At 38.4% G+C, this 26194-nt stretch overlaps 2 protein-coding genes across 6 annotated transcripts in view; one reads left to right on the top strand and one right to left on the bottom strand.

Moving 5' to 3' along the window:
* The window catches only part of LOC137245271 (uncharacterized), a 42703-nt gene that overhangs the window by 14043 nt on the left and 2466 nt on the right, over positions 1–26194 (top strand). The window contains exon 2 of one of the 3 annotated variants that reach the window (XM_067775641.1): positions 26–71. The exons of the other annotated variants lie outside the window; for them this stretch is intronic. Coding sequence (XP_067631742.1) covers positions 26–71 — 46 coding nt within the window. The remainder of the gene's footprint in view (positions 1–25; positions 72–26194) is intronic. 3 annotated transcript variants of the gene reach the window in all.
* On the bottom strand, positions 2138–26138 carry Adck1 (aarF domain containing kinase 1). Of its 3 annotated transcripts, none has more exons than XM_067775637.1 (3): positions 25816–26138; positions 9291–10608; positions 2138–2696 (listed from the first exon to the last, which is right to left on the bottom strand). In XM_067775637.1, exons 2-3 carry the CDS (start codon positions 10494–10496, stop codon positions 2355–2357), a joined length of 1548 nt encoding a protein of 515 aa, XP_067631738.1. In that variant the 5' UTR covers positions 10497–10608; positions 25816–26138; the 3' UTR covers positions 2138–2354. The 3 variants fall into 3 exon arrangements, with proteins under 3 accessions (XP_067631738.1, XP_067631739.1, XP_067631737.1); XM_067775638.1 differs by having other exon boundaries at positions 25885–26138; XM_067775636.1 differs by having other exon boundaries at positions 25975–26138.

Genomic DNA, 26194 nt, shown 5'->3' with positions numbered 1-26194 from the left:
AACTAAATTTTTTTTCGATACAAAGGTTTGCCTGGCAATTCAGAAACGATTGCCTGTACATCAGCTGAAAGGTAAATTGAACCGTTACTAAAACGTTTTTTGGGGCGGTCCTTATATATATCAAATAAACAATTTTTTCCAGTCTCACCCCATCAGAGGGTGAGGCCAAAAATATCGCATATAAATTTTGGTTCGGATTGGAAAAGGTTAAGGGGTGTCGCATAGGGGTCAAATTTAAGATTGGTCTATGGAGCAATATGTATATATGTATAAATATTTCTTCTGTACGTGTGTTTATGACTGAACACTTTCTAAACGACTGGACCGATTTTGTTGAAGTTGCATGTGTGTTCAATGGGATTTGAAGATGCTTTATACTCACAATTGGGACCGTTTTCTTTATTTTTCCGGCTCTGGTCCACAGCCGACCTGTTTTAAAAAAAAATAACTTATGGTGCGATTTCCTTGAAGTTTGATATAGGGGTACTTCCTTGACTGACTTATTATATGAGAAACTTTCATTTTGGAAAGTGGACCAGGGACCGACCAATTCCGAAAAACCTAATTTATGGTGCGATTGGCTTGAAATTTGGCACATGGGTACCTCTGTGACAGGCTTGCTTTTTGAGATTTTTTTTGTCGGAAAGAGGAGCAGGGAGCGGGGAGTCGAATTAGAGGTTTCTATCCGACAAGCTTAATATTTGCCACCCTTTCTTTCCGAAAAATAGATGAGGATGATGTGAATGCAGTTCTTTGCCGGATATGAGTCCGGTACTAGCACCACGTGGTACAAGACCGCGAGGACGATTTGTTTGAACCCGCGCACCTACGGGTCTCCAGATTTTAGTCGCTTCTTATGCCAAACATGACTTACCGCGGGAATATTCTGTCACATCTGTTGTGGTACAAGACCGGCGGCCGTGGGGGCGATTTTTTGAACCCTCGCAGCTACGGATCTTTAGCTTTTAGTCGCCCGGCTGCCGAGGGGACGATTTGTTTGAACCCTCGCACCTACGGGTCTCGAGATTTTAATCGCCTCTTATGACAAGCATCACTTACCGCGGAAATATTCTGTCATATCTGTTGTGGACGCTGGTAGACACGTCGACTCATCAGGTACCATGCTGGGGTAATATTGGCTCAAGACAACCACTCGCCATTTCATCCTCCAACCAATCAACAACGTGCCACCATTCATGGATCGACCATCTCCCATCTACTATTTATCGTTCACCTTTTACTGCCTACCCGTCAACGGTTCATCATTCACCGCCCTTAATTCTCCGTCTTAATCTAATTGTTTGCCATCACATAAATCCACTGGCTGTTCTGGACACCAGCTCACTGCTCATCGATGCACCGGTAATTATGGGTAGCCATCAATCGATTCACCATAACCCCTTTCATCGGTTTGGTTTTGGCATCAGTCATCCGTCCACCGGTAATTTTGGCTATCCGTTAACTGAATCAACGTTAATCCATTTCACATCATTCCAGTTAAAGTTTTGCGATCCAGGAGTTATTGTGGGTATCCATCGACCGATTTACCGTAACCCATTTCACCAACTGGTTTTGGCATCAGCAATCCGGTCATGTTGTTGTTGTAACGATAAAGATACTCCCCGAAGGTTTTGGGGAGTGTTATCGATGTTGACGGTCCTTTGCTGGATACTCATAGTTGTGGTACACTCCGGTAACAAGCAACATTAAGGTACAAGCCCGACTATCTCGGGAACTATTAAACAGGATCACGTTGATCTGTATCCGGCAAAGGACCATCACATCGATAACACTCCCCAAAGCCTTCGGGGAGTAACCTTATCGCTACAACAAAAACCCCGTACCGCTTTCGCATAACTTCAGGGTGACGTTCCCAATTTTTTGCTCTGAGAAGTTACGAATTTGTTGCCACTCTTCTGGACGGCTCAGAATTGTTGCTGTAATATTATCGATTTGGCTCTTTGACTCTTTCCTAAGAAAATTGACACATACCACGGTTTCAGTAACAAATTTCTTTCTTACCTCAATATAGAGTAAGGGCAGTCGGCCACATGTATGTATTTCGCTATTAGCTATTGGAAATGTCACCCACTTACGCAACCATCATATCTACAATGCAATGAAATCAGCACTCAAGTTAATTAATTTCGTTGAAATTTATCTTTTTTATTTCTTACATATTAAATTTGTACGATGTCATAAATTGTGCCTTATTTTGCAAGATTAGTTAGTTACATTTTAAAGTTGACTACACACATACATAAATACTTCATACATAATTATACAATAAATATAAAAATAAGGTATACAATTTTGAAAACAATTTCTAGTTTTAGTTCGTACAACTCTCAGTCCTATAAAAGTTGTTTAAAAGCCGTAAATAAACCAAAATTAACAATTCCCAAATAAATATAAAAAATATTCAATTTAAATATTTCCCATTTCTCACGCATCGTTAATCCCAATGCCGTCCAACGCGATGAGCTCAATATTTTACGCTCATTAAAAGTTGAATGCACACAACATTTGGACATCACCCAGAAGGCAGTCATGCGATTTTGTGTATGCAGTGTAGCTTCAATGCCTCGTATTAAGTCATTGGTTTTGAGTATAAGCAGCATTTGACGATCAACCTGCTCCAGCACATCGGCTATGTGTGGCAATACAAGTGAGGTATTATCCTGTAGTGTGGCTTTCTGCAAAATTGATTAAAGAAATATTATAAAAGAATTTCGAAATAAATAAGAATTTTAAACCGAACACTGTTACTACCCGAATAAGCGAAAGGAGGGAAAATACTGCCAGCCATGAAATTTTAATTTTTTTTGGATTCATATTTTTTGATCCTTTGCGAAAGTTTTATTATATTTTTGAACTCGAACCTTTGCTAACGCTAGAACACCATAGCCAAAAATATCTAAAACAGTATCATGTGCGCAGTCAACATCGAAGGGGCCTTTTCTCGCCAAACGTCACATACATACGTAGAAGTCTATACACATTAGGGTGGGTCAAATTTATTGTTGAAAAGGAGCAGGAAGGGGAAGGGGAAGGGGGGATTACCCGGGCTCGGGGTTTCTCAGGGGGCCCGCGATTTAGAGGTGCTAAACATTTTTTTTATTCAGGAGAGTTTTAGTTGTTCCATGTGCAAATTTTAAGCCGAATTTCAAAAGCAACAAATATTGATAATGATTTTTTGCCTGGGCCTGAGGAGACAATAAAAACATCAAACAAAAATGTGGTTCTCAGGGGGACCGCGATTTAGAGTTACTAAGAAATTTTTTTTTAATGCAGGAGAGTCTTTAGTTGTTCCGTGTGCGAATTTTAAGCCGAATTTCAAAAGCATCGAATATTGATAATGATTTTTGCCTGGGCCAGAGGAGACAAAAAAACATCAAATAAAAATGTATGTTTTCATGAATCCGAAATCGTAAAGTTTTCGTGGTGACACTGAAGAAGGTTCATCTTCAAAAAGTCTTCCAACAATACCACCAACTCTGTATCGAAGTCCAGATTATTTAAACGACTTCGATATCGGTACCGTGAATAATGAGTTTTTGCGATCTGAAGAAGTCAGCGAAATAATTCGTCGAGGTCACCAAAAGTGTCCTGTTATTTTTCCACGTGATTGTCATGACGAGGCATTTCCTACCTCGTTGTTAAAAAGAATATTGCCATGGAGAGAAAGTGGAGTGTGACTGGTTAGTGTGGAGGGCCAGTAGCAATGCTTTTTATTGCCTACCATGTCGTCTGTTAAGCACCAATACTTTATGCGGCTATTCGAAATTCCAGGTATGGAAGAAGCTATACGATAAACTGCCATCACACGAAAATTCTCAAGATCACATTAATTGTTATATTCAATGGCGATCTTTACAAAATCTAATTCAAAAGGAGGCTACAATTGATACACTTATCAATGACCAGCTAATTACTGAAACCAAAAGTGGAAAGAAATTTTATATAGAATTTTGAACACTATTTTTTTTTGGGTGAAAGAGGCCTAGCTTTCAAAGGCGAAAGTATATACATATCTTGGTGAACGAAATAATGGACCTTTTTTGGGCATCTAAGATCTCATAAGCCTATATGATCCGATACTTAGATATCATTTGGAGAAAGTTAGGATTTCACAACAGCAGCACAAACGTTTACAAGTTCGCTATCTTCCCCCAGACATTCAGAACGAGTTTATAGAAATTTATGCAAAGCACGTGAGGGAAACTATATTAAATCAAGGCAAGAAACCCAAGTATTTTACTATTATCGTTGATGCTATGGCTGATGCTAGTAACGTTGACTACGTTCATTTTGCGCTAACGCCATTTCAATTCGAAAGCAACAAATTTTACAATTCATGAACGGTTTTTGGCTTTCATGAATTGTAACCAAAAAAACTGGTCAGAAAATCGCTGATCTAATTTGCCATACTTGATTGAAGATTGTCGTGCACAAGGGTACGATAACGGCGCCAATATGAAAGGAGCTTACAACGGAGCACTACGTTACATTCTCGACAAAAACTCGAATGCTGATTACTCGCCTTGTGCAACCCACAGTGTCAATTTATGTGGTGTTGATGCTGCAGAATGTTGTACGGCTGCAATTACATTCTTCGGAGTTGAACAAAAATGTTTTACTATTTTCAGCAGCACTCCACAACGATGGGACATCCTTAAAAAAAAAATGTACCGAGCTCTCTTCATAGTATTTCAGCCAAAAGCCAAATTTGACTGCACAAGCATACGGCGATGGTTCCGGCATTCTCAAGTACATCAACAAGTTCGAATGTATCTTGCTGTCCTCAATCTTGTTCAAAATACTGACTACCATTAATGAAACAAACGTGGTCCTCCAAGCTAGAGACGCCACCATAAATGTTGAGGTCTGACATCTAGATGCCTTATTAACTGATTTTAAGTTGATCAGGAACCAATGGGAAACAGTTTTAAAAGAATGCAAAACAGTTGCTATTCACTTGAAAATTTCGCCAAAATTTCCGGACACTCGAAAGAGAAACGCCAAAAGACGTTCTGAAGATAATTTAAATGAGATGATTATGGATGATTCAGAGTTTGATTTTGAAAACAATACATTCTTGGTGATCGTTGATTAGGTAATTACTGGCATTACTGTACGATTTGCAGCTCTGAGAAATTTGAGAGAGACGTTTTCCTTTTTGTGGCAATTTGAAGACATGGAAGAAACTACGGTTCAGGCGAGCGCAGCAACATTTGTCCAAAAATACAAGTCGGACATTTCTCAAAGCTTAGAATGCGAAATATGTAATTCACTTGAAACACATTTACGAAGCAAATTTTGATAAAGGTCTGTCACCATTGGAATTGCTAAATGCCGCCTATGTTCAAAATCTGTATACAATTTTCCCCAACATTTGTGTTGCTTTAAAGCGGAGTCATTGGTGCCGTTTTTCGTATCGCTGTAGTCGTATCCCTAACGTAACCCTATACGATACATTGTTATCGATTAGTGAAGATCGGCCTTGCAGCTGCCGTTTGGAGTATGTAGGTCCCGCCGGCCTCGTAGAATCTCGGCCTAAATCTTTCCGGAGGTAAATCGCGCGAATCATATAATTTTATACTCAGCGTGCTTTGCACACAGAGTATATTAACTTTGATTGGATAACGGTTGGTTGTACAGCTATAAAGGAATCGAGATAGATATAAACTTCCATATATCAAAATCATCAGTATCGAAAAAAAATTTGATTGAGCCATGTCCGTCCGTCCGTCTGTCCGTTAACACAACTTGAGTAAATATTGAGATATCTTCACCAAATTCGGTACACGCGCTTATCTTGACCCAGAATAGATTGGTATTGAAAATGAGCGAAATCGGATGATAACCACGCCCACTTTTTATATATATAACATTTTGGAAAACACAAAAAACTTGATTATTTTGTAAATAATACCCCTAGAATGTTGACGTGTGGACTGATATTGAGACTTGATAAAAATTTGAAAAAAAAAAATTTAAATAGGCGCGGCACCGCCTACTTGTGATAAATCAATTTTACAAACTTTACTATAAAGAATGCTTTGAAAATTAACGAAATCGGTATAGGATCACGCCCACTTTTATATAAAATATTATTAGAAGGGACGAATAAAATAAGCTAAATCTTTGCAAAAAAGAGCTCTATATCAATGGTATGTCATTTCCCAAGTGTATTTATAACAATAAATCGGAAAAACTTCAAATTTCAAAAACTGGGCATGGCACCGCCCCTTTTATGACTAAGCACTGTTCTATGTTTCGGGAGTCATAACTCGAAGAAAAATTAACATATCGTAATGAAATTGTGTAGACATGTTTTCCTTATAGCAGAAAATATTTATAGTAAAAATGGCCGGGATCGGTTAAAGACCACGCCCACTTTTAAATAAAAGATTTTTAAAAGGGTCGTAGACAAGAATAATAAGCTATAACTTAGCAAAAAATAGTTTTTAATCAATGATACTCCACTTATCAAGTTTTATTGTAAGAGGAAATGGGGAGAAATTTTTTTAAACGGGCGGTGCCACGTGTTATGTAGAAAAGTAATTTATCTGAAATGAAATGTGCAATTGAAGCTCACGCTGAGTATATAATGTTCGGTTACACCCGAACTTAGACACCTTTACTTGTTTTTCATAAGGCTTTGAGAAACTCTATATAAATAACTTCGGAGCGATTTGCCCCCAAAAATTCCAACGATCGCTAACGTTAGAACTCCATCACCAAACACCTTTGAAACAGTATCAAATTCGCAGAAAAGCTAGAAAAAGTGTTAGGCTATTATTCCTTGTATCCATATGATACTAAATGTTGCATACTTTCCTGCGCACTTGATGCTGTTTTAGAGATTTTTAGGGATGTAGTTTTAGCGTCAGTGATAGACGGACGGCATGCCTCCAGTGTTTTAGATGTGCGAACGATCCGAGGACCTAACATTGATTCGGACCATTATCTCGTTGCAGCCAAAATACGCACCCGCCTCAACGCGGCTAAAAACAAGGAACAAAAAACACAAGGAAAGCTAGACGTCGAAAAGCTTCAATCACAACAGACTGCCAATGATTTCGCAACTCGACTCTCACACCTGCTCTCTGAGGGCACAACTCATCCTGAAGGAATACAGGAGCAGTGGGAGCATATCTCCAAAGCACTTCATACTGCCGCCGAGGAAAAAATTGGTTACCGGCGGCCACGAAAAAACAACTGGTATGATGAAGAATGCCGCACTGCAACCGAAAGAAAAGACGCTGCCTACAGGGCTACGTTAAAAGCGAGCGTGACAAGAGGAGTGTGTGAACGCTATCGTGAGTTGAAAAGGGAAGCGAGACGCCTTTTCAGGAAGAAAGAAGCAGAAAGGCGTGAGTGCGAGGAGCTTGAGCTGCTAGCCACCAGGAATAACGCCCGAAAATTCTACCAAAAAATACGGCGACAGACGGAAGGTTTTAAGACCGGGGCAAACTCCTGTAGGAATGAAAACGGCGACCTTGTAACTGATGTCCAGAGAGTGCTTAGATTATGGAGGGAACACTTCTCTGTCCTCCTAAATGGAGGCAGCAATTCACCGCGCAGAGATGAAGAACCCGAACCCGCAATCGATGACGATGGAATATATGTCCCCCCGCCCGATTATGACGAAGTTAGAATAGCAATAACCAGATTGAAAAAGAACAAGGCCGTGGGCGCTGATGGATTGCCTGCGGAGCTATTCAAGTTCGGCGGCGAGGAGTTGGTAAGGCGCATGCAGCAGCTTCTTAGCAAAATATGGGCGGAAGAAAGCATGCCCGACGGTTGGAATCTAAGTGTTCTTTGCCCAGTCCACAAGAAGGGGGATACTGCAAAATGCACCAACTATCGTGGAATCAGCCTTCTTAATATCGCATATAAGGTCCATTCAAGTGTATTGTGCGAAAGATTGAAGCCCACCGTGAACCGGCTGATTGGACCTTATCAGTGCGGCTTCAGACCTGGTAAATCTACCATCGACCAGATTTTCACAATGCGCCAAATCTTGGAAAAAACCCGTGAAAAGAGAATCGACACACATCACCTCTTCGTCGACTTTAAAGCCGCCTTCGACAGCACGAAAAGGAGCTGCCTATATGCCGCTATGTCTGAATTTGGTTTCCCCGCAAAACTTATACGGCTGTGCAAAATGACGTTGAGCAACACCATCAGCTCAGTCAGAATTGGGAAGGACCTCTCCGAGCCGTTCGAAACTAAACGAGGTTTCAGACAGGGTGACCCCCTATCGTGCGATTTCTTTAATTTGATGCTGGAGAAAATTATACTAGCTGCAGAACTTAACCGCACTGGAACAATATACTATAAAAGCGTGCAATTACTGGCATATGCTAATGACATTGATATCATCGGCCTAAACACCCGCGCTGTTAGTTCTGCTTACTCCAAGCTGGAAAAAGAAGCGGTAAAGATGGGTTTGATGGTGAATGAGGACAAAACGAAGTACCTGCTGTCATCGAGCAAAGAGTCAGCGCATATGCGCCTTGGCAACCACGCTACTGTTGGCAGCCATAATTTCGAAATAGTAAAAGACTTCGTTTATTTGGGAACCAGCATCAACACTAGCAACAACATCAGCACTGAAATCCAGCGAAGAATCAATCTTGCCAATAAATGCTACTTTGGACTAGGTAGGCAATTGAAAAGTAAAGTCCTCTCTCGGCGAACGAAAATCATACTCTACAAGTCACTTATCGTACCCGTCCTGCTATATGGGGCAGAAGCATGGACCATGACAACAGCAGATGAAGCGGCTTTGGGAGTGTTCGAGAGAAAAGTTCTTCGAAAGATTTATGGACCTCTACGCGTTGGCGATGGCGAGTACCGAAGAAGATATAATGATGAGCTGTACGAGCTATACGCAGACATCAACATAGTCCAGCGAATTAAAACGCAGCGGCTGCGCTGGCTAGGCCATGTTATGCGAATGAAAGATGATGCTCCGGCCAAGAAAGTGTTTCTATCGGAACCCGCCTATGGAAGCAGAGGTAGAGGGCGGCCCCCACTCCGTTGGAAGGACCAGGTGGAAAACGATTTAAACTCCCTTGGTGTAACCAATTGGCGCCGGTTGGCGGAGCGAAGGAGCGACTGGCGCGCCTTGTTGGACGGCCATAACCGTTTAGACGGTTAAGCGCCAATTAAGTAAGTAAGTAGATTGTTGGAATTTGTGGGCTGGTATTGCTTAGCTGTTCTGTAAGCTAAGTACAGGTGGTTGCAAGAAAAATTAATAATCTCTAGTATTAACTCACCTCCTCTTTGGTATATTTGATTTTATTTATGCCCTGAATAAGAGTTTCCCACGGTCGTCCTGTCACCATACAAGCAAACAATCCATACAAATCACCTTTAATACCCAAATTCTGGCTATGTATACGCATCGCCTGTCGATCCACGTTCAATATGCTGAGCCATAGCTTTGAATATTCATAACGAAACTTATCTGTTAAATTCGCATAGAGACCATGATCTAATAAAACAATATCCACTTGGCCTTTCGCATTTTTATGCACTAGAATATTGCCTGGATGTGGATCACTATGCACAAAACCCGTTGTAAATATCATTTCCGAATACAATTGTCCAATTTTATTCGCTACAGTAAATGGATCAATTTTATGCTTTTTTATATAATCAAGATCGGTGACTTGTCCACCCTCTAAATATTCCATGACTAGAACACGCGATGAGCTAAATTCCCAATAGATTTTTGGTACACGTAACCATGAGTATTTTTGAAATTGTTTCGCAACTTTTTCAGCATTTCGACCTTCATTTAGAAAATCCAATTCAACGGGTAAATTTTTTTTACATTCATCTACGAGCCATTGAATTTTAAAATCAGGAAAAATGCGTGACATTAATTTGACTAAAATCTCCATTGTTTTCATATCAACACGTGAATTTCCCTTAACATAAGGATGTTGTACCTTAACAGCAACAAGTTCACCAGTTTTTAGTGTTGCCTTATGTACTTGCGCCAATGAGGCAGTACCTAATGGTTTCGCTTCAAATGTTTCAAAAATTTCATCTGGATTACGTTTTAAATCTTGACGTATAACTTTATAAAGATCCTCAACAGGATTTTGTGGCGCATCTGAATGTAATATTTTCATAGTTTGTACAAATTCTTTGGGTAGTAAGTATTCCAATGCCCCAATATGTTGTCCGGTTTTAATATAAACACCCTTATTGATACAAATGAGGTCAAGTAGTTTTTCGGCTGCTATTTTATGTACACGACTCCTTTCGGCTTTATATTCGGGTGTTGTTTTATCCCATTCACGATAGTAAAGTTCACGTTTGTATGTGAGTGCAACATCGAATACGGTAACTGCCGAACGTCCAAGGCGTACAATACCCAAGGAATTGACATCGTAATCGTTTGTATGTAGACTAAAGCCAGTGCTAATGACGCCGGCGCCAATGATGCTATACGTAAGGACACGCCGAAACATTTATGGCACCCGTTAGGTTGACTTGTGATTTATCACTTAAGATGTGACTTGTTAATTAAGATGTCAGTATGGTAGTGTTGTGAGTAGCGTTCGAAGAACGGTAAACGTTGAACTGTAAATTTGGAAAGAGAAGTCTATTAATATAATTTTATAAATTTAATCGATAAAGTTGGAGTGGGAAGTGTGAAGGAATAAATTAAGTGATATTTTCTGCTATGTGTACAAATAACAAGTAAGGAAGGCTAAGTTCGGGTGTAGCCGAACATTACATATTCAGCTGAGATCTTTGGAGACAAAATAAGGGAAAATCACCATGTAGGAAAATGAACCTAGGGTAACCCTGGAATGTGTTTGTATGACATGGGTATCAAATGGAAGGTATTAAAGAGTATTTTAAAAGGGAGTGGGCCTTTGTTCTACAGGTGGACGCCTTTTCGAGATATCGCCATAAAGGTGGAGCAGGGGTGACTCTAGAATGTGTTTGTACGATATGGGTATCAAATGAAAGGTGTTAATGAGTATTTTAAAAGGGAGTGACCCTTAGTTGTATATGTGAAGGCGTTTTCGAATTATCGACCAAAATGTGGACCAGGGTACCCCAGAACATCATCTGTTGGGTACCGCTAAACTATTTATATATGTCATACGACGAACAGTATTCCTGCCAAGATTCAAAAGGTTTCTGATTTCGCCCTGCAGAACTTTTCATTTTCTTCTACTTAGGTGTCACACCCATTTTACAAAGTTTTTTCCAAAGTTATATTTCGCGTCAAAAAACCAATCCAATCACCATGTTTCATCCCTTTTTTCGTATTTGGTATAGAATTATGGCATTTTTTTCATTTTTCGTAATTTTCGATATTGAAAAAGTGGGCGTGGTCATAGTAGAATTTCGCCCATTTTTTATAACAAGATAAAGTGAGTGCAGATAAGTACGTGAACTGAGTTTAGTAAAGATATATATATTTTTGCTCAAGTTATCGTGTTAACGGCCGGGCGGAAGGACAGACGGTCGACAGTGTATAAAAACTGGGCGTGGCTTCAATCGATTTCGCCCGTTTTCACAGAAAACAGTTATCGTCATAAAATCTATGCCCCTACCAAATTTCACAAGGATTGGTTAATTTTTGTTCGACTTATGGCATTAAAAGTATTCCAAACTAATTAAATGAAAAAGGGCGGAACCACTCCCATTTTGAAATTTTCTTTTATTTTTGTATATTGGTGCACCATATCATTACTGGAGTTGAATGTTGACATAATTGACTTATATACTGTAACGATATTCAATTTTTTGTTAAAATTTAGACTTAAAAAAAATTTTTTTAAAGTGGGCGCGTTTGTCATCCGATTTTGCTAATTTTTCTTTAGCACATATATAGTAATAGTAGTAACGTTCCTCCAAATTTCATCATGATATCTTCAACGATGCCAAATTACAGCTTGCAAAACTTTTAAATTACCTTCTTTTAAAAGTGGGCGTTACTAATTTTCTATTCTGCGTCATAAGGTCAACCCACCTACCAAGTTTCATCGCTTTATCCGTCTTTGGTAATGAATTATCGCACTTTTTCGGTCTTTCGAAATTTTCGATATCGAAAAAGTGGGCGTGGTTATAGTCCGATATTGTTCATTTTAAATAGCGATCTGAGATGAGTGCTCAGGAGCCTACATACCAAATTTGATCAAGATACCTCAAAATTTACTCAAGTTATCGTGTTAACGGACGGACGGACGGACATGGCTCAATCAAATTTTTTTTCGATACTGATGATTTTGATATATGGAAGTCTATATCTATCTCGATTCTTTAATACGTGTACAACCAACCGTTATCCAATCAAAGTTAATATACTATGTGTGCAAAGCACGCAGAGTATAAAAATCATGAAGCCCTCATGCCTCACTGTCACTGAATATTATTCTAATTACCCTCAGATATTAATTATTCAAACCTACGGTGGACAAAAACGCGCAACTAATCTCTAACGAGGGGATTTTAGGCCGAGCTTCTCTCTTCAAATTTCCGTCGTGCTCCTTCCAATTTTTCCTACAAAAAGGTGGGACGGGACCTACTTGTTTTATGCCAACTCCGAATGGCATCTGCAAGGCAGATGAGTTTTCACTGCAAAGCTGTTCATGGCAGAAATACACTCGGAGTGCTTTCCAAAAATTGCCGAGGGGTGACCTCGCTTAGAAAAATTTTCTTCTAATTGAAAAAACTTGTTTCTAAAGTTTTGATGCTGCGTTTGTGACGGAGCATGCTATCATCGCACCACGGCGGGCGCGACGCGCGATTAATCTAATATAATAAAGAAGATCTCCCTGAAAAAGTGGCGGTGTTGTCGAAACGCGTTGGTGAAAAGAGAAAAATGTAATATTTTTGCCTTATATTTATCGGTACAAAAGCTACAATGCTAACAAAAAACCCGTTCGTTTATTTTAAATAATTAGTAACAGAAGTAGAAAGAAAACCTGTGGAACTGTTCGCTTAGGCAAACAAAGATGACCCGTCCGATAGTAGCCCTAGAGGTACCAAGAGTACCAACAGTAGCCGCGAACATATAAAAGGCAACCGACTCCTCGGTAGTGCTTCTGTGTGCCTTTTGTAAACGTCGAAAGTACTCAACTGCTGGCAACACCCAGGAAAGATCATTATAATTCTGAGTCTACACATTGAAATGCCCTGATAATGATGTGGTTTTTGGAATTGTTAAAATTTTTGTTATTGTTGTTTAAGGAGCAGAAAAACTGGTCGAAAGTTTTCGGCGTTATATACAGTCCTTTTATGAATCTGTGTCCAGTACGTTCGGGCGTATAACGTACCCGCTCGACTATCATGTGTACACTTTGATTTCACTACGTCTACCTTGAACGGTATATTGAGCAGAACTATCTAGGGTAAAGGAAAAACAGGGTTTTGATTAGATTGATGAAAAACTGTGTGAGATTATTGCCTTAATGGCCGCTTGACTATTAATTGCAGCTTAAGCACGCTTCCTCAATCATTTCTGCTGCTACAGTTTGCCCCTAAAATGCACTACAGTCATCTGGCAGCCTGTAGGATCTGCTTATTCCTAGATTGACGCAGCAAGCTCGATCCCTACCGTTAATTTGGAACCATTGGTATACACGTACATATGTAGTACGTTCTTCCTTTTCCGCACCTTTACGCTAACCCTTCGACTCTATTGTGGCTCCAAGATCTTCTCGAAGTTCAGCCACGGCATCGTGTAGCCTATTCGCCCTAAAGCCCTAAAGTCTTATGCAGTTGTCGCTTTTTGGACTCTTTACCTTTTTTTGCAGCTCTAATCAAGTTGGGACGAAATTGACTTGTCATTAACCTTGTTTTCTCCGTACTCGGATTTATGATCATAAAAAAAGAATGCCTGATTTCAGTAAACAATTCTAACTTTAACACGCTCTCTTGAAAATTTGAAAAAATTTGGCTTTAGTTGTCATTACTCAGGCCAACATATACGCAACAAATGCGATTAGTCTAGGATGAATCCGGCATGAGTCGCAGAGGAATATGCGACTATACCTAGTTTTGTTCTCTTAATATCGGTTTGAACCTGGACGTGTAGTGCCGTACTGGTCCTCCTTATGTGCCTACGGGTGAGTCGGACAGGCCCTCTTTGTCTCCCTATGGGTATTTTCAAACAGGCCCTCTTTTTTTCGGGAACTGTTGAACAGATTATCTTTGTACCCCTACGGGCACTGTCTGACAAGCCTTCTTTGTTCGCCTATACAAAGTGGGACAAGTCCCAGACCATTCAAATAAAAAATCTCAATATTCTTCAATTCGCTTATCTTGTGTTTTAAAATTGCATTACCTCATTGTACTTAAATTATGTGATACTCAAAAAATTTATTTTTAGTACAAAACAAAACATTTGCGTCTTAGCGGTTTCTTGGCTGTCGATAACATTTATCTAAAGTATATCAATCATAATTACCAATATATAAGCTTAAAAACATATTTAAATGAGATAGCAATTGATAAGAAACCGACTTAAAAAATACACAAAAAACAAAACAAAATTTGTCAACATCCCATACATTGACAAATAAGAATGTGCAATAGCAACAACAAACAAGTAAGATGGGACTGTCTTCGGCTGTGCCGAAGACTTCATACCTTTCATGAATGGGGCTGAACAATAATCTTATCCCCTTCGTAATCTCCGAATAATCGGATGTATAAGAAATATATAGTGAACAGATCTAATACCTAAACTTTGTGTGAGGATGCAAAGTTTCAGGTTTTTTGTGGTCTGCGTGTAAAAACTATGACTACGAATCACGTATTTCAACAATATATGACGTTAAGGGGGCAAAAAAATACAGTTTATATGGGGTATATAATATATATACCACCGATCTCTATGATTTTTTCAGACAACAATATATGCTATACACGTAAGCATTTGGTGAAATGTGAAGCTTCTAGCTGTTAAAATGGGGTTAAATTGCTAAATATATATATACTATATATACCACCATATATATGCTATATATACAACCGATCTTTATGATTTTTTCAGACAACAATATATGCTATATGCGTAAGCATTCGTTGAAATTTGAAGCCTCTAATTCTTAAAATGGGGCAGTAATTACGAAAAGTTTCTCATCTGAACAATCGGTTGTGGGGGATATATATTATATATACCACCGATCTCAATGTTTTTTTCAGACAACAATATATGCTATACACGTAAGCATCTGGTGAAATTTGAAGCTTCTAGCTGTTAAAATGGGGAAGAAATTGCGCAAAGTTTCTTATCTGAACAATCGGTTGTATGAGATATATACTATATATATCACCGGTCTCTATGATTTTTCAGACAATATATGCTATACGCGTAAGCATTTGGTGAAATTTGAACATATCTAAACGATTTTTAAGATAAACATAAAATAAACAAGTAAGGAAGGCTAAGTTCGGGTGTAACCGAACATTACATGCTCAGTTGAGAGCTATGGAGACAAAATAAGGAAAATCACCATGTAGGAAAATGAACCTAGGGTAACCCTGGAATGTGGTTGTATGACATGTGTATCAAATGGAAGGTATTAAAGAGTATTTTAAGAGAGAGTAGGCCATAGTTCTATGGATGGACGCCATTTAGGGATATCGCCATAAAGGTGGACCAGGGGTGTCTCTAGAATGTGTTTGTACGATATGGGAATCAAATGAAAGGTGTTACTGAGCATTTTAAGAGGGAGTGGGCATTAGGTCTATAGGTGGACGCCTTTTCGAGATATCGCCATTAGGGTGGGCAGGGGTGACTCTAGAATGTTTGTACGATATGGGTATCAAACGAAAAGTATTACTGAGCATTTTAAGAGGGAGTGGGCATTAGGTCTACAGGTGGACGCCTTTTCGAGATATCGCCATAAAGGTGAACCAAGGGTGACTCTAGAATGTTTGTACGATAAGGGTATCAAACGAAAGGTGTTACTGAGCATTTTAAGAGGGAGTGGGCATTAGGTCTATAGGTGGACGCCTTTTCGAGATATCGTCATTAGGGTGGGCCAGGGGTGACTCTAGAATGTGTTTGTACGATATGGGTATCAAACGAAAGGTGTTACTGAGCATTTTAAGAGGGAGTGGGCATTAGGTCTATAGGTGGATGCCTTTTCGAGATATCGCCATTAGGGTGGGCCAGGGGTGACTCTAGAATGTTTGTACGATATGGGTATCAAACGAAAGGTGTTACTGAGCATTTTAAGAGGGAGTGGGCATTAGGTCTATAGGTGGATGCCTTTTCGAGATATCGCCATTAGGGTGGGCCAGGGGTGACTCTAGAATGTTTGTACGATATGGGTATCAAACGAAAGGTGTTACTGAGCATTTTAAGAGGGAGTGGGCATTAGGTCTATAGGTGGACGCCTTTTCGAGATATCGCCATTAGGGTGGGCCAGGGTGACTCTATAATGTGTTTGTACGATATGGGTATCAAATGAAAGGTGGTAATGAGTATTTTAAAAGGGAGTAATCCTTAGTTCTATAGGTGGACGCCTTTTCGAGATATCGCCATAAAGGTGGACCAAGGGTGACTCTAGAATGTTTGTACGATATGGGTATCAAACGAAAGGTGTTACTGAGCATTTAAAGAGGGAGTGGGCATTAGGTCTATAGGTGGACGCATTTTCGAGATATCTCCATTAGGGTGGGCCAGGGGTGACTCTAGAATGTGTTTGTACGATATGGATATCAAATTAAAGGTATTAATGAGGGTTTTAAAAGCGAGTGGCCCTTAGATGTATATGTGAAGGCGTTCTCGCGATATCGACCAAAATGTGGACCAGGTGATCCAGAAAATCATCTGTCGGGTACTGCTAATTTATTTATATATGCAATACCACTAACAGTATTCCTGCCAAGATGCCAAGGGCTGTTGATTTCGCCTTGTAGAACTTTTTCATTTTCTTCTACTTAATATGGTAGGTGTCACACCCATTTTACAAAGTTTTTTCCAAAGTTATATTTTGCGTCAATAAACCAATCCAGTTACCATGTTTCATCCCTTTTTTCGTATTTGGTATAGAATTATGGCATTTTTTTCATTTTTCGTAAATTTCGATATCGATAAAGTGGGCGTGGTTATGGTCGGATTTCGGCAATTTTTTATACCAAGATAAAGTGAGTTCAGATAAGTACGTGGGCTAAGTTTAGTAAAGATATATCGGTTTTTGCTCAAGTTATTGTGTTAACGGCCGAGCGGAAGGACAGACGGTGGACTGTGTATAAAAACTGGGCGTGGCTTCCACCAATTTCGCCCATTTTCACAGAGAACAGTTACCGTCATAGAATCTATGCTCATACCAAATTTGAGGATTGGTAAATTTTTGTTCGACTTATGGCATTAAAAGTATTCTAGACAAACTAAATGAAAATGGGCGGAGCCACGCCCATTTTGAAATTTTCTTTTATTTTTGTATTTTGTTGCATCATATCATTACTGGAGTTGAATTTTGACTTAATTTACTTATATACAGTAAAGATATTCAGGGCTGTCATGGAATCCAATTGTTGTCGGAATCGGATTTAAAAACGACAAAAAAATTACTTTGGTGTCATAAAATCCAATTTTATCGGTTTAATGTTCGAATTGGAATTAGTGTCGGTTTTAGGTGTCACAGAATCCGATAATATCGATTTTAGTTGTTTTTCTCTTGCAGTTGAATATTTTCTAAAAATGTAAGTAAATAAAGGTTTATGTTATAAAAATAAATGAAAATTTACATATATGTTCACTCTTAATAGGGTAAAGCATAAAAATTCAATGCAAAACAGTTTTGATTGAATTTATGGAGAAACATCCAGATATTGCGAAGGGCTTCACGAAGCACATCATCTAAAACCGTTGACACAGTACTTCTTCCTACACTCATGCTAGAATCCTTGCCAACCGATCCTTGATAGGATCCTTCAGCTAAATATCGTAAGGCAGCAGCTAGTTGCAGCACTGGTAGAACTTTCGAGCGGGTTAAGCGCCTTTCAATGGTGTCCAATACCATTCGGAAAGCCTCTTTGTTTATGCGATAATATTCAATGTAACTGCAAATCTTCTATATATATATAAAGAAGTGTACATTTTGATTGTCACTCCATAACTCGAGAACGGATAGAAAGATTGCCATGAAATTTTTTGGAAAGATACAGGAAGGAGAGATGATGGTTAGTTGATTTTGAAATCCCAAATCGGTTTAGCCATTCTTGAGCTATGATTTTTTTTAGAAAAAATTCAATCTAATATATAAAATTTTTTTGTCACGGTTTTAGAGGCTTAGGTCCTCCGAAACGGCCGAACCGATTCTCAAGAAATTTTGTGAGCATATTGGGTAGGTCTGAGAATCGGCCAACGTCTACCTTTTTTTTCGCTACGTGCCTAGGGTCTTGAGATCAAAACGTGGACCCGGGTACCCCTAGAATGTGTTTATACAATATGGATATCAAATGAAAACTGTTGATGAGTGCTATAGTACAGGATAATTTTCATACCCCTGGGTGACTAGGGTCTCGAGATATAGGCCAAAACGTGGACCCGGGTACCCCTAGAATGTATTTATACAATTTGGATATCAAATGAAAGCTGTTGATGAGTGCTATAGTACAGGATAATTTTCATACATCTGGGAGGCTAGGGTCTCGAGATATAGCCCAAAACGTGGACCCGGATACACATAGAGTGTGTGTGTATTATGGATATCAAATGAAAGCTATTGCTGAGAGCTTTAGAGTAATTTTCATTGTGATATTCGATTTAGTCACATCAACCTGGCAAAACTGATAAGTATGCATGCGAAGCCAAAATAAAGACATGAACTAATAATACCCACATACCTATTTACACGTCCTATTCGATTTGACTGAAATTTGGTATATAAATTTGCCTATATTAGTGTTTACGATGCTTTTTTCTGGGAAGTATACCAGAGACGGACTGGGACTGGGATTAGGACTAGGGCTGGGACTGATACTGAGACTCGGAGTGGGACTGGGACTGAGACTCGGAATGGGAATGGAACAAAATACATACCACCCTCTGGGACTGGCAATAAGAGATGAAGGAGAAAAACTTGAGAGAAAAGAAAAGAGAGAAGGAGGCTGATAAAGAGATAGAATGAGACGAAGATGGAGATGAAGCGAAAAAGACGGAGGGAGGAGTGAATAAAAAGATTAGGAAAAAGTGTAGAGGGGTAGGGCAGAGTAAGACGGAAAAAGGTTATTAAAGAGTATGCAGATAGGCCAAATTTAGGGCAGAACGTCTGCCAGGTCTGCTAGTACACTATAAATATTTAGAAACCCACATTAGGAAACATTTTTAATTACGCTGTCTCTGGCAACTCAAATGGATTGCTGCGATCTCTCACAATTTTTCTTTTGACCTTCTCGCAACTTTCTTGTTCCAATAACATAAATGCTACAACTGCTGATGCCACTTTAATGTCAATAAATTTGTTTATTTCTGTTTAGATGCACAAAACAATTATTTTATAAAATTTTACCAAAAAATTAACATCAAATTTGCCGGTGCACCGATAACACTGCAAAACAGCTGATTCGAACATCGCTTTTATTTACATTCGAAAACAGCAAAACCAATACGGTTTTATGACACCAATTTAAATCAATATTGGTTTGCAATTCCGACAAAACGCAAAACCGACTTGGATTCCATGACAGCCCTGATTAAATTTTTTGTTAAAATTTGAATTAAAAAAATTTTTTTTTTAAAAAGTGGGCGTGTTCTTCATCCAATTTTGCTAATTTTAATTTAGCACATATATACTAATAGTAGTAACGTTCCTGCCAAATTTCATCATGATATCTTCAACGACTGCCAAATTACAGCTTGCAAAACTTTTAAATTACCTTCTTGTAAAAGTGGGCGGTGCCACGCCCATTGTCCAAAATCTTACTAATTTTCTATTCTGCGTCATACCGTCAACCCATCTACCAAGTTTCATCGCTTTAACCGCCTTTGGCAATGAATTATCGCATTTTTTCGGTTTTTCGAAATTTTCGATATCGAAAAAGTGGGCGTGGTTATAGTCCGATATCGTTCATTTTGAATAGCGATCTGAGATGAGTGCCCAGGAGTCTACATACCAAATTTCATCAAGATACCTCAAAATTTACTCAAGTTATCGTGCTAACGGGCAGACAGACGGACGGACGGACGGACACGGCTCAATCAAATTTTTTTTCGATACTGATGATTTTGATATATGGAAGTCTATATCTATCTCGATTCCTTTATACCTGTACAACGAACCGTTATCCAATCAAAGTTAATATACTCTGTGAGCTCTGCTCAACTGAGTATAAAAATAGGTAGGTACTTTGTGTGAGGATGCAAAGTTTCAGGTTTTTTGTGGTCTGCGTGTAAAAACTATGACTACGAATCACGTATTTCAACAATATATGACGTAAACGTAACTATTTGATGAATTTTGAAGCTTCTATCCGTAAAAAAAGGGGCAAAAATGACAGTTTATATGAAGTATATAATATATATACCACCGATCTCTATGATTTTTTCAGACAACAATATATGCTATATACGTAAGCATTTGGTGAAATTTGAAGCTTCTAGCTGTTAAAACGGGGCAGAAATAGCGCAAAGTTTCTTATCTGAACAATCGGTTGTATGAGATATATGCTATATATACAACCGATCTCTATGACTTTTTCAGACAACAATATATGCTATATACGTAAGCATTCGGTGAAATGTGAAGCTTCTAGCTGTTAAAATGGGGTTAAATTGCGAAAATATATATATATACTACATATATATACTATATATACCACCATATATATGCTATATATACCACCGATCTTTATGATTTTTTCAGACAACAATATATGCTATATGCGTAAGCATTCGTTGAAATTTGAAGCCTCTAATTCTTAAAATGGGGCAGTAATTACGAAAAGTTTCTCATCTGAACAATCGGTTGTGGGGGATATATACTATATATACGACCGATCTCATCAATTTTTTCAGGCAACAATATGTGCAATATACGAAAGTATATGGTGAAGTTTGAAGCTTCAATCTGTTGAATTAAGATATGACAAAAATCCTCTTTTTCTAAAAAATCGGTTGTATGGAGGATATATGCTATAGTGGTCCGATCCGGCCGGTTCCGACAAATGTCTAATCGGACACCCAAATACACCCGCTCACCAAACTTTATCAAGATATCTCAAAAATTGAGGGAATAGTTTGCATACAAACAGACAGACGGACAGACGGACATGGCTAAATCAACTCAGCTCTTCATCCTGATTATTTCGGTATACTTAATGGTGGGTCTATCTATTTTCCTTTAAGGACTTACAATTTTGGGTTTCGTGACGAAATTAATATACCATTTCATTTTCATGAAAGGTATAAAAATATACGAATGTGGCTTTCTAAATTATAAAGGTCAAAGAGCTTTGAGAATCGTGCCACCCACTTCCACACACTCTTCCACTGTCACAATCGACCCCGCTTACTCCCCTTCCCGAACCTATGGAAGTTGGCACTCCACTTTTTCCTTCGCCCCTCGTTATTCTGGAAACGTAGGGGATTAACCACATTAAATTTTCAACCAAACTTAACTGGTGTTGCAGAATTGCTTTCAGAGATAAATATTTAGTGTGAGAAATACCATTGCAATGGAGCGGGCCTTTTAACTATCCCATATTTTTTTTTTGGAGGAGTAGGAGATTAACTAAAAAACTCATAAAATGCAGTATTTTAAAATGAATACTATCAGTTAATCGGTATGGAAGATTGAATTAAATGGTCGATACCACGTCGCTTTGAAATATATACCTAAATGATTTTTAGTCTACGACCGTTCTTTAACTTTATGATCAGTCAATTCGTTTGTGCAATTACATCTATATCCCCACAAAAAATTTTAATTATGGTAATAATTTACAACTGAGGTCAATACAAGGCAAAAAATATCGGTAGATCAACAATCCGAACAGAGAAATAAAAAAATGTGTTTTATCAAGAGACTAGCAGACCCTCAGACGTTGTTCTGCCCTAAATTTGGTCTATCTGCATACATTTTAATAAGCTTTTTCCGTCTAACTCTGCCATCCCCCTCTTCACTCTTTCTAAATCCTTTTATTCACTCCTCCCTCCGTCTTTTTCGCTTCATCTATCTCTATCGTCGTGTCACTCTATCTCTTTCTCAGTCTCCTTCTCCTTCCCTATTTTCTCTTCTCTCATGTTTTTCCCATTCTTCTTCATCCCTTATTGCCAGTCCAGAGGGTGGTATGTATTTTGTTGCCGTCCCATTCTGAGTCTCAGTCCCAGTCCTAGTCCTAATCCCATTCCCAGCCCGTCTCTGGTCTACTTCCCGGAAAAAGGATCGTAAATACAAATTTGTAAACCAAATTTCAGGCAAATCGAATAGGACGTATGTAAATAGGTATGTGGGTATTATTAATCCATGTCTTTATTTCGGCTTCGCATGCATATTTATCAGTTTTCCAGGTTGATGCGACTAAATCGAATATCACAATTAAAATTACTTTAAAGCTCTCAGCAACAGCTTTCATTTGATATCCATATTACACACATTCTAGGGGTATCCGGGTCCACGTTTTGGCCTATATCTGGAGGCCCTAGTCACCCAGCGGTATAAATTACTTTGTACTAAAGCACACATCAACAGCTTCAATTTGATACCCATAATGTAAGAACACATCGTAGTGTCACCCTGGTCCACGTTTTGGCCTATACCTCGAGACGCTAGTCACTAATAGGTATGATACCTACCCTGTACTAAAGCACTCATCAACAGCTTCAATTTGATACCCATAATGTAAAAACACATCCTAGTATTACCCTGATCAACGTTTTGGCCTATATCTCGAACCCTAGTCACAAATAGGTATGAAACCTACCCTGTACTAAAGCACTCATCAACAGCTTTCATTTTTTATACATATTGTACACTTTCTAGGGGTACCCGGGTCCACGTTTTGGCCTCAACCTAGAGACCCTAGTCACCAATAGGTATGAAAACTACACTGTGCTAAAGCACTCATCAACAGCTTTAAATTGTTATCCATATTCTATAAACACATTCTAGGGGTACCCGCGTCCACATTTTCGCCTATATCTCGAGTCCCTAGTCACCCACGGGTACGACAAATACCCCGTACCAAAGTACTCATAAGCAGCTTCCATTTGATACCCATATTGTACAAACATATCCCAGGATTACCCAGGTCCACGTTTTGATCTCAAGACCCTAGCAAGCACGGGATAAAGAGTATCCCATGTCTGTCTCCTGGTTTTAAGCTAACCCTCCACCAACTTTCAGCTAAATCTATTCATACGTTCTCGAGTTATAAATAGTGTAACTAACACCACTTTCTTTTATATACATATATACATCACATTAAAAACTTATAAAATAACAGTATTTCTCCACTATTTAACGGATGTCATTATACATATAAACCGTCATCTTCAATCACTCTATCTATTAAAAAAAGCGCATCAAAATCCGTTGCGTTGTTTTAAATTTTTAAGCATTCAAAGGGACATAGGACAGAAAAAGCGACTTTGTTTTATACTATGTAGCATGATACAAAAAAGAAGGTAGTTCCACTCAAAATTTTTTGACGTATTTGGGGATTTTTGTAGTTTTGCCAGAAGCGTTGCCATACCGATACTGTTTAAGGCGAAATTGTGGTTTTTCGAGATGGAAATTTCCTTTAGGATGAAAACGCAATGGTCATCTGAGACAATAATAATATGCTTTAGCACGATTTATGTGCATATATATCAGGGATGCACCTTAACGTTAAGCTAATCGTTTATCAAAAAATTTCCACCGTTTCCGTTGAAACACTTCGAAATATTATCGATAAAGAAATTATCAAGATAAATTGTATCTCGTTTTTAACCAAAACGAAAAGCTTTCGTTAACGTTAAAAACGTTAACAAAAACGTGATACTTTGTGTTTGAATTGTGCTGGCAATGCTATAGCCATGGTGAAGCCGTAAGGTGGTAACAGCGAGCGGACATGCACACACAAACTCCATGTAATTTGTTTGTGTAATTCGTTGGTGGTAATGTCAAAAATACTCTGAGAAATGTTCGTACTGTCAAAATTCATGAGAAAAGTTGCAATCAGCTTGGCTAATGCTTTCACCTTTAATGACTCCGCCATCAATCAGCTTTGCCAGCATAGTTTGAAATTAATAATCAACATAAACGATTTGATTTCGTTTTGATATGGCAGAAAACGAAACAAAATCATTTCGTTAATTTGACGTTCTTAACGTTAATAAACGAAACGAAATGACTTTGTTTCGTTTATTAACGTTAATTATCGTAACGAAATGATATCGGTTCGTTGGTTAAGCATGCCTGATATATATCGATGGCGAATACAGTAAAACACGCAATTTTATTGAAAAATAGTGGATAACGACTCATACATTGGTTAATGACTCTTTATGACACCTTGATCCCTAGACACAGTGGATATTTCTCAAGGCATGTTGAGAAAAAGTGTACCTCCAAAGTCTGCACATCTATGTCAATGCTACACAGAATTTTTATAGGCGGGGCTGCCCCAAGGAGACCCTGGTACCACGGGAAAAAACACTCTCATAACTAGTGGCTAACCTGCAGAGCTACAGGGTAATCTTCTCCCTAAAAATGGTTTAACTATTCCCCCTAAAGCGCAAAGCTTGAATTATACAATAAATAAAAAAATGAGAACTTGTAGCCCATTTATCAAGAAATTACGGTTTACGGTTTAAAAGGACCTCCTTTTTTTATTTTTTTATTTTTTTTATTTAAAATAACTATGAAAATAATTATAGTCGTATTCGTTAAAATGAAATCCATCAAAATTAGAAAAATTAACATTTTTCAATCTGGTAGCTTGTTTTTGGTGGAGTTGTCATTGTCCCCGCAAAAGTCAAGTGGCTAACGTCATACTAAATGGAACTACCTCCATTTTTTGTATCATGCTATGTAGTGATGTTTGAAAAAAAAACAAGTTGCAAACATTCATGTGGTCGTTGTAATTTTAAAGACTTTGTTTTTCACACATATACACTTACGCAGAAAGGTGTTCTGCGCGGAAATATGTAGGATCGGATAGCCGGTGTTGGACCCAACAAAGATTTTTCTTTTTATTTTTTTAAAGCGCGGTTGAAGGCAGTGTAGAACGGTGTTTCGCTCAAAAATACTATGGAACCCACATCAGGATTTGGAGCGGTGGGATCGTTTTTCGGTTTCTTGTGAATGAATTTGGATAAAAGAAAGTTTTTTTTTTTTGTTTGACACAGCTCCCGACACTTTTGAATGTGTCGACCTCGGCTGTAAATTATCGCCTTAATTTTAATATGTGGATTACATAGAACATAATTTTCTACAGCGCTTGTTAAATTTCTTTGCTAAACAATGTAATTATTGCCCCATAGACGTATGTATGTGCATACGATTTTGTATTGAACAGCTGATTGTTCTCAATCATGTTAATGAAAAGCTACAAAAAATTAATCATAATTGCTCTTAATGCTCGTTATTTAATATGTGTAACAGAGATGTTGACTCGGGCATTGTTTATATATTTCTCACTTTCACTATACCAATGCCAAAGCATTAACGACAGCAACACTTCAATATACAATAATAACTATTAGCAGTGCCAATATCAGTACGAGCGGTGTGCTTCCGAGGTCGTGTGACATGGTTACATAAACAATACACATTCGAAATAAAATTTTCTATTTCTTCACTAGGTATATACATATGTATGTACCATATGTTAGTTAGTTGGATTTGGACAGGCCATATTGTGAAATCGTGCAGAATTGGTTAAAACACACACATTTATAAATAAACAAGCCACTCAAAGTCGTACGAGGACAAGTGAAATGATGATGAAATTCCCATGTAATTTTATAACTGCGTTACTAACATGGCTTTTTAGCTAAAATTTAAATTAATTTGCTTTGTTGACGGCACTGATGACGTAGCGGCGAGTGATGACGACAAAAGTAGCGACTTTGACCTTATCACAGCCATACAGAAAGCAACATGCGTTTAACGCGAGTAACAACAACCGACTGAGAAATCACATAACAAACTTTTTGTTCGATTAGCTCTTGATGAGTACTAAGTACGTAACATTTGAATGT

Source organism: Eurosta solidaginis, chromosome 3 (genome assembly GCF_040869045.1).
Source record: "Eurosta solidaginis isolate ZX-2024a chromosome 3, ASM4086904v1, whole genome shotgun sequence".
In the NCBI taxonomy this organism is placed as follows: Eukaryota; Metazoa; Arthropoda; class Insecta; order Diptera; family Tephritidae; genus Eurosta; species Eurosta solidaginis.
The sequence above is the reverse complement of the archived record's forward strand: the minus strand, read 5'-3'. Positions and strand labels throughout refer to the sequence as shown.

Excerpts from the sequence above, each read along its gene's own strand:
- Adck1 (XM_067775637.1), bottom strand. The coding sequence starts at position 10,496 with ATGTTTCGGCGTGTCCTTACGTATAGCATCATTGGCGCCGGCGTCATT. Across the intron at positions 2,697-9,290 it reads TCAAATATACCAAAGAGGAG|AAAGCCACACTACAGGATAA; the intron begins GTGAGTTAATAC and ends TCAATTTTGCAG.